The sequence below is a fragment of the Talaromyces proteolyticus genome, assembly GCF_021365285.1.
Source record: "Talaromyces proteolyticus strain PMI_201 chromosome Unknown BGW36scaffold_7, whole genome shotgun sequence".
In the NCBI taxonomy this organism is placed as follows: domain Eukaryota; kingdom Fungi; phylum Ascomycota; class Eurotiomycetes; order Eurotiales; family Trichocomaceae; genus Talaromyces; species Talaromyces proteolyticus.
The window spans coordinates 1,323,630-1,332,500 of record NW_025764283.1 but is presented as its reverse complement, the minus strand read 5'-3'; the positions used below and the strand labels follow the sequence as shown (position 1 = coordinate 1,332,500).

Below are 8,871 nucleotides of genomic sequence, written 5' to 3'. Positions count from 1 at the left end.
GCCCATGCGGGAGCGCCTCCGAGAGGCTCGGCTCAGGGCCCTCTCGCGCATCGCGTCCACCCCAGCGTTTGCCCACCCCAGGCAGCTCCGGGTACACCACCCCGGGAGGTGCTACACTCCTACACAGACACCCAGAGCGCACTTCTCAACCTCCGGCACCCCTCCCACGGCTCCGGGTAGTACATCGCCCGCGAGACCACCCGTCTGCTGGAACAGCGCCGGGAGCGAGGGGTGGCACACCCGCTTCTACCGGATCCCCGCGCACGTGGGGGTCCCAGGCAATGAACTGGCAGACAAGATGGCCAAGAAGGCCACCGGATGGCGCCCTGGCACCCCCGCTATCAGGGTTCGCAATCAAGCCGCTGCAATCGGCAGTGGATTGGTGGAGTAGGGAGTCGACACCAACGGCGTGGAAGGAGGACTGGCAGCGCTCCGGCAGCTGCTCCCCGAGGTAAGTAAGCGACATTTAGACATCTACAAGGGACTCACCAAAAAAAACAACTCTTTCTCGCGGAATCGAATTCTTGAAATTCTACGCCCAAACACGGCCGGATTCGGCTAAGAATTGGTTCAATATAAATTAACTCTGAGCGCTATCGATTGAGCCCAAATTTGTGCGATTTGAGCAAAGCGATGGCTTGGGAAGAGGGAATAACGCCTCCCGAGACTGAAAAGTCAAGCGCGTCGCGTGTGCCGCAGCGTACACGTAAACAACTCGCAAACATGGAGGAGCTGGCAAGTGCTGCCAAAGCGACGCTCAATTATATTGAGCATAGCGACAAGCGGCTTCAAGACGAATTCGTTATCGGCTTCGTCAAACAGGTACAACAATTCGCTGCCCAGGCTCAAAACGGCGTGGGCAACCCTGAAGGTCTCGCGGGCTTCCAGCGGCTGCTGGAGCAAGTCCATCAGGACACTGAGATGATCCGGAAGGAAATTTCCACAAACAAACACAGCGCCCAGAGTGACTCTTCCTCCTTTTGGAAGTCTTTTCAAGCCCGAGAGTGGCAGCGAGGCCTGGTGAACGCGGTGGCACCTCTCTCCCAGAGTGCCGGTTCGTCAACCCCGGGTGTTACCCCAAGCGAGCTCGGTCTAGATAGTGAGATAGTGGTCAAGGTCCGCGATGCTACTTTACGGTCAGAGTTAAAGAAGATGAAGCCGGTTGACATTGTCAAGCGCGCGGAATCAGCCAGGGCTCAAGCAGCGAAGAGTACTCCAAGCCTGGCTCTCGCGGGGCACGCGTTCATCGCCGCACGTCAACTGCCCTCAGGAGACATTAGTCTCCGGGCCCAGAACGCTGCCTCCGCCGAAATCTTGCGACAACACGCGGAGGGTTGGGTTGGCGCCTTTGGAGTCAATGCGTGGGTGCGTGTTCCCACATGGGGGGTAGTCGTCGATGGAGTTCCGGCTCGCTCCATGGACCTTGACAAGGGGAACGAAGACCTCAAGCTGCGGATAGCGGCCCAGAACCACCACATCTGGGGGAGAGGGGTCAAGATCGTATATCTAGGCTGGTTAGTGAAACCAAGACGGGAATTCTGTTCGCTGGTCATCGAGTTTACAAGCCCTCTCGTGGCCAACAAGGCAATTCTGAAAGGCATGGTTTGGGAACACTCAAGTCTCACCGCTAGGCCTTACTGCCGAGAAGGCCGGTGTAGGATGTGCATGAAGTGCCAAAGATATGGGCACGCCCAAACTCAGTGTCCAGCCAAAGACTTTACATGTGGCATCTGCGCGGAGGGACACCCGACCTGGGAGTGTCGCTCCAAGCAAGGCAAGGATAAGAACGCTACCCCGAAGTGTGCCAATTGCAAAGGGGCCCATAAGGCCGTTAGCGATGCCTGCCCAGTCAGGAAGGAAGCAGTTGGAAAGGCCAAAGCGGCTTTATACAGCTGCGAACGTCTTCACCGGATCCCAGAACATTGGATCCCAAAAAACGACACTAATAACTTCCCCGCCTTAGGAACAGCGCCAGCACCAACAAAAATAGCCACTCCAAATGCCCCGGCCACCCGCAGGAGTGAGGATCGACAGACGGCACCAGTGCCGCTTGACATCGAACGTCGCCGACAGGACGCCGAGAGACAGGGAGTCGTGTTCGATAAGCCAACAATACGCAAAGCGACCCGACCCCGAGGCCGCCCTAAAGGCTCCAAGTCAATATCATCTACAGGCCAAGAGCCCTTACCGGATATGGAAGGTCCAATCCAGGCAGCGCTCTCGGCAACCCAAAGCACAGTATCAAGCACAGCCCCAGCACCCCCAAAGCGCCAACGCAGAGGAGAGCTGGTAAAGATGTTCAGCGAACCAGAAAAATTACTTCGGAAGCCAGTTAGCAAGCGATCACTGGAAGCAGGCACTCAGCCGGAACCAGTTCAGACCAGGGAGCCCCAGCTTCCTCCACCGCTCCCTGAGATCACTATGGACGAAGGGGGCGACAACATCATATTAAACAGCGAAGCGAGCTTCCGGGAACTACAGCCGGAACAGCCCTCAGAGACAGGCTTTCTTACCCTTCTGAACCAATTCACTAATACCCCAAGGACAGGAGATAATCTGGTGCCAATTGGCCCCCCGCGAAGCTCGCCACAGAGACCACTTATCCAATCAAAGCCGGAACCACCCATGGAAAGCGAAATCGACAGTAACTCAAGCTTATCAAGCCTCTCCGATGCCGACGACGAGGCGGACGATCCGATGGACGTGACATTCGTCCCCCGAGCACGCACTAAGACCCCTCCTAAGCACTTTTCTTAATGGAGGGCTTCCAATTGATTCAATATAACACACACAAAAGCAAGGATGTCGTCATGGCGACATTCCTACGAGACAAAAAGGTTCTGGAGGCCGACGTTATAGCGGTTCAAGAGCCCTGGCGCAACGAATTCAATGCCACCACGCACCAACCCGCATCCCGAACGCACCAACTTCTCTATCCAAAGGGGCAGGCTCGGGTGGCCCTATTTGTGAACAAGCGCATCGACCCATCGAAATGGATCCATACCATTGTCAATAAGGACTATCAGGTCCTACAGATCCACTATGAGCGCGGGGGGCCCCCCCGAATGCTGGCGATTCACAATATATACAACGAGCCGGAAAAAACAACTCTTTCTGCGCGGATCAAATTTTTGAAATTGCCCGCCCAAATCAAGCCGGATTCGGCTCAGAATTTGTTCAATTATAATTAACTCTAAGCGCTACAATTTGATACCAATGGCATTGGGTCAAATTGTGGCAAAAGCCCAGGGTGCGAGGTTGCGGCCTCAAGCCGCTGGAAATTCGCTCCCGCGAGGCGCGCCGAACGGACCAAGTTACCGCTTTGCAAGCTTCGCTAACATGGAGGAATTGGCCAAGGCAGCTCAGAAAATCCTTCTTCGCGCAGAAGACAGTAATAACACCTACCGCCTTGACAATGACACCCAGTCATTTATCCAGGCCGTGAAAAGCTACGCGGAAAAGGCCCATGGGGGCGACAACAACGCGAGCGCGTTGGCGGATCTGAAAAAGGCTCTTCACGATATCCGCCAAGAAACCGCTCAAATCCGTGAGGAATTGAGCAAATCCAATAGCAACACCACTGGGATCTCGCAACCCGATTCTGCCTCCTTTTGGAAAAGCCTCCGAGCACGAGAGTGGCAGACAGGCCTACGCAGCGCGGCCTCACCTTTGTCCCAAAGCGCAGGCTCGTCGACCCCTGGGGTGACCCATGCAGAACTAGGGTCTGATTGTGAAATTGTGGTAAAGATACGGGATGCAGCGATACGCAAGGAACTCCGTCAAAGTAGGCCAATTGACATTGTAAAGAGAGCTGAACGAGCGAGAGTGCAGGCAGCGAAAAAGATACAAATCCTCACTCTTGCTGGCCACTGCTTTATTGCCGCACGTCAGCTACCCTCTGGGGACCTCAGCCTGCGGGCAGGCCATGCCGCCGGGGCTGAGGTGCTGAGAAAGCATGCCAACGTGTGGGTGAAAGCGTTCGGGGGCGATGCGTACATTAGGACGCCCACTTGGGGGGTTGTGGCTCGCGGGGTTAACACTAAGTCGCTATCTTTGACCAAAGAGACCATGGGGGATATCATTACCAGGCTCGTGGCTCAGAATCAGCATACCTGGGGGTTGACAGCCAGCGTTGTTCATGTGAGTTGGCTGACCCGGCCATACGAGGGAAAGCGCGAGGGATCACTGGTTATTGAGTTCACAAGCCCTCTCGCTGCAAACGAGGCGATCCGGCAGGGCACCATCTGGGAAGCACAGAGCCACGACACCATAATCTTCTGCAAGGAAGGACGGTGTAAGATGTGCGCCAAGTGCCAAAAATTCGGGCATATCCACGCTCAATGCCCATCCAATAGCCACGTGTGCGGCACCTGTGCCGGCGGACATCCGTCCTGGGAATGTCCGTCCACCAGGGGTGAGAAAGTTGATCCCAAGTGCGCTAACTGTAAGGGAGATCATAAGGCGTCAAGCGCAAAGTGCGCAGAGAAAAGGAAAGCGCTAGATCGTGCAAAAGAAGCCATTATCAACTGCGAACCTCTCCACCGGATTCCGGACTACATGAAGCTACCGATCCCTATGAACCCTACAAAGCCTATATTTAAAAGCACTATCCCTATCACCACCAATTTTGGATCAACACAGGCTCCCACTGCTGATAATATAACCGCCCCTACTCTGGCGGCACCATCCCGGAAGATCGTTACATTGGTAACTAAGAACAAAAGGGCCCGTGGAAGGCCTCCTAAGTCCAAATCCTCAGTCGCAGAGGAGGAGACTGAGCCATCGAGCATTGACGAATTAATCAGCTCAGCAGCGTCAGCAAGTCAGCAAGCGAGTCAACAAGCCATGCAGTCAGAACTGGCCAATACCCGATCTCAGCGTCGAGGACAGCCAACGACAATGCTAAGCGATCCAGACAGGCTCTTCAGGGCGGGCACCAAACGCCGACGAGTTGACACGGAGGAAGATACAACCACTACAACCATCCCAATCAAGGCGCCTGCGCCATTGACTATCGAACAAGCGAGCCAGGCAGCACGACAAATCTCACCTACTGAACCAGATCTACCTCCAATCCCTCCCATGATCGACCCAGGCATGATATCAGTCAATAATAACATCATGCTTAACAGCTCAATGTCAAATGACGAGCTGGATCTTACCAACTATGGGTCAGAAACGCGCCATATGCTCGAAAACTTCAACGCCTATCGAGGCAGCCGAGCCACCGATCTAGACGATGTCATGGAGGCCACCCGATCGACCTCTGGCTTTAGCTCCGTACCAAACAGCCCTACCGAAGAATCCAGCTCTAATGAATAAGAAAGCATTCGAGATTATCCAGTACAACACTAATAAATCAAAGGACAAGGTGATGGCAACATTTCTGCGGGACACTCATGTTCTAAAGGCCGATGTGATCGCGATACAAGAACCATGGAGCAACCCAATCAATGAAACGACACACCAACCAGCAGCACGCACCCATCAGATGTTGTATCCCAAACAGAGCGAAACAGGGGGCCTAGGGAGGACAAGAGTGGCATTATTCGTGGCAAAGAGTCTAGATCCAAGCAAGTGGCAACACACAGCGATATCCCAGGATTACCAAATCCTGCGTATCAACTATGAACGAGGCGGGCAGGCTCGAAGCTTATTCGTCCACAATATATATAACGAACCGAGGAGTGGCATACTTGAAGTTGTACGCCGGCAGCTAGGCCGAATTCGAGAAACAAGACCGACCGCTGAACATGTCATATTGGGAGACTTAAACGCACACCATCCAGCTTGGGGGGACCCGGAACCAACATGGACCCAGAAGGAGAACTGATCCTGGAAATCATGGACCAATATGACTTGCAACTCAGTACAGAGGAGGGAGTAGTGACGTGGGAACGAGGAGAGCTAAGATCAACGATTGATCTGACCTTTATATCAACGAATCTAGAGAACCGACTGGAGGCATGTATTCGTGCGGATGACGTACAACATGATTCAGACCACTACCCAATCCGGACACTATTGGATATTGAAACGCCCACCCGTGAGATCCCAATGCGTCGGAATTGGAAAGCCACAGACCATAAGATCCTTATGGAGTCAATTGAAACAAATCTGAACGTACCTAACCTAGTGGGCCGCTCCAAGGCCATAATCGAATTAACAACAACAGCCTTTCTAGCCATAATCCGCCGGGCCATTCATGAATCAACACCATGGGCAAGGCCATGCAAATGGTCCAATCCAGACTTCAGTGAGGCCTGCAGGGAAGCGGTAAAAACCACACGATATCTGCGCAGGCAGTACTCACGCACACACACTCTCAATGGGTGGGCGCGCTACTGCAGGGCACGGAATATGAAAAAACGGCTCGTCAATAAAGAACTACGCCGGGGACACCGCAGACGGGTCCAGGAAGCCACTGAACAAGGCCCCCACGGGCTATGGAAGCTGGCCAAATGGGCACGTACCCGAATGGGGGCATATGAACAGGGAGTGACTCCTACGCTCAGAAACCCAGACGGGGAACTTGCGGAAACCCTAGAGAGTAAAGCTTACTTCTTCCAACAAGCATTCTTCCCACAGGCGCCACAGGCAGATTTATCAGATATAGAAGATGCGCAATACCCAAATCAACTTCAATTCCCGAGAATCCAGCCCCATGAGATAGTGGAGGCTGTGAGGAGTACAGGCCCAAATAAGGCTCCGGGAGACGACGGGATACCAAACAGCCTATGGCAGCGTGCCATTGAAAACCCAAAAGTGGTGGATACACTCTGCGAGATATACAATGCGTGTGTTGATCAGGGCTACAACCCAAGCCACTTTCAACGCTCAATAACGGTTGTCCTTCGCAAGGGGGGAGACCGGGACTACCGCACGCCTAAAGCATATCGACCCATTGCGCTGCTTAATACATTAGGAAAGTTTCTAGAAGCGATCATCGCAAAGCGGATCAGCTACGCCATGGAGACCCACGGCCTCTTGCCAGATGAACACATGGGGGGACGTCGAGGGGTGTCTACGGACCACGCCATACAAATCATCATAGAGCGAATCCGTCAGGCATGGGGCCAAGGCCTCCCAGTGGTGTCAATGCTTCTGCTGGACGTCGTTGGAGCATATGACAATGCACACCATGAACGCCTATTGCACAACCTACGCAGCCGCCGCTTAGGCCAACTGGTGCCATGGGTCCGCGCCTTTTTGACCGGACGAAGCACCCAAATCCGAATGCCTGAGGGGACAGGAAAACGAACAGCAACCCCGACAGGCATCCCGCAGGGCTCACCCCTCTCGCCGATCCTCTACCTCATCTATAATGCGGAGCTTATCGAGACATGCACCAACCAAGAAGAACGAACCATGGCCGGAGGGTGGGTAGACGACGTGAGCATTATGACAACAGGGGTATCAGAGCAGGCCAATATTGATAAGCTCCAGCGAGCCTGTGAACAGGCAGACCACTGGGCTGCACGTCACGCCTCGGTATTTGACACGAAGAAGTACAAATTAATCCACTTTGTGAATCCGCGCAGCACTACGCAGCCAGAATTCACCCCTATCAGGCTGCCAGATAGCACCCTAATTGAAGCAACAGGCACCGCGGAGAGATATTTAGGCTTCTGGCTGGACCCCGATCTCGATTTCACAATTCACAGAGAAAAGGCAGTGGCCAAGGCAGGCACCAGCCTGCAGGCATTTCGAGGACTGGCCGGATCGACATGGGGCATGGCGCTCACCAGCATGCGTCACATTTATCGCGCGGTAGTGATACCGCAGATGCTCTATGGGGTGACAGCATGGTACCAACCTACTAGCAAAAAGGAAGCGAACAAGATATCAAGCCAATTTGCAGACATACAAAAGCGTGCAGCGTGTCTAATCAGTGGCGCCTTTCGAACCACAGCAGCCGAAGCGCTCAACGCGGAATTACATCTATTACCCATGAAGTTCCAGATGGATCAGTTAGTAAAGGAAACTACGCTACGGATCAGAACAGGACCACGACAAGCAATCCCTATGGGACTACTGCACAAGCGGTCAGACAACGAACTCAAACTTAGCGGATATACACCAATGGAGATACAGGCCTGGAAGAAAGACGGTTGCCTGGGGGCTCCCCTGAGCACCGTGGCAGGGAATTGGGAGAGCCGCCAAGCGTACGTCAAAGCGCCATGGCAGGTGCCTCCAAAGGTGGTTATCCAGGAACGCGAGGAAGCGATTTCAAACCACAACTCAATCCAAAGACGCGAAAATCCGCCACTAATGATCTATACCGACGGGAGCGGATATATGGGATACGTGGGTGCGGCCATGTACGTGCCGGAGATAGGGTCGCAGCTGGCCAGGTGCCTGGGGACAGAAGGCACGACGACGGTGTACGCAGCGGAGGTGGAAGGAATCTATATGGCACTACAGGCCGTTCAGCAACTCAATTATAAACCTCAATGGCAGGCGCGAAGCCGACATGGAGTAGTGATCTTCTCGGACAGCCAAGCTGTCTTGAAAACGCTGCTTAACCCACGCATGGTTTCGGGCCAGACCCGGATCAAGGACTGCCTAAGCCTGCTCAACATGATGCACAAGGCAGGCCTCAATATCACCCTGCAATGGATTCCAGGCCACGAAGGAGTGGACGGGAATGAGGCAGCAGACAGAGCAGCAAAGCGCGCTGCTACAGAGGGAGCGAAAAAAGGAGTGAGGCCGGGAGAACAATGGATGTGGCTGGCCTCGGCAGCAAAGCGACGGATTCGTCAGGCAGCAAAAGACGCCTGGATACAGGCGTGGGAGAAAGGAAAAGCAGGCAAGCCTACAAGGCTCCTCATCTCAAAGCCAAATAAGCGCACGCTTAACTACTGGAAAGGG

General features: G+C 54.0%; 3 protein-coding genes across 3 annotated transcripts in view; all 3 read left to right on the top strand.

Moving 5' to 3' along the window:
• Positions 1-544, top strand: part of BGW36DRAFT_185535 (uncharacterized protein) — a 1,024-nt gene extending 480 nt beyond the window's left edge. The window contains exon 1 of the mRNA XM_046209749.1: positions 1-544. This exon is cut by the window's left edge and continues 480 nt beyond it. Within this exon, the coding sequence (XP_046071303.1) occupies positions 1-455 (455 nt within the window). The 3' untranslated portion in view covers positions 456-544.
• A 2,266-nt stretch (positions 545-2,810) lies between these two features.
• On the top strand, positions 2,811-3,191 carry BGW36DRAFT_428380 (uncharacterized protein; the record flags this gene model as incomplete). Its single annotated transcript, XM_046220542.1, has 1 exon — positions 2,811-3,191. The coding sequence occupies one exon, from the start codon at positions 2,811-2,813 to the stop codon at positions 3,189-3,191; it is 381 nt and encodes a 126-aa protein (XP_046071302.1).
• A 481-nt stretch (positions 3,192-3,672) lies between these two features.
• Positions 3,673-4,563, top strand: BGW36DRAFT_277556 (uncharacterized protein; the record flags this gene model as incomplete). Its single annotated transcript, XM_046210198.1, has 1 exon — positions 3,673-4,563. A coding segment is annotated over one exon (891 nt), but the record flags the coding sequence as incomplete, so codon positions are not given.
• Between the last annotated feature and the right edge of the window lie 4,308 nt (positions 4,564-8,871).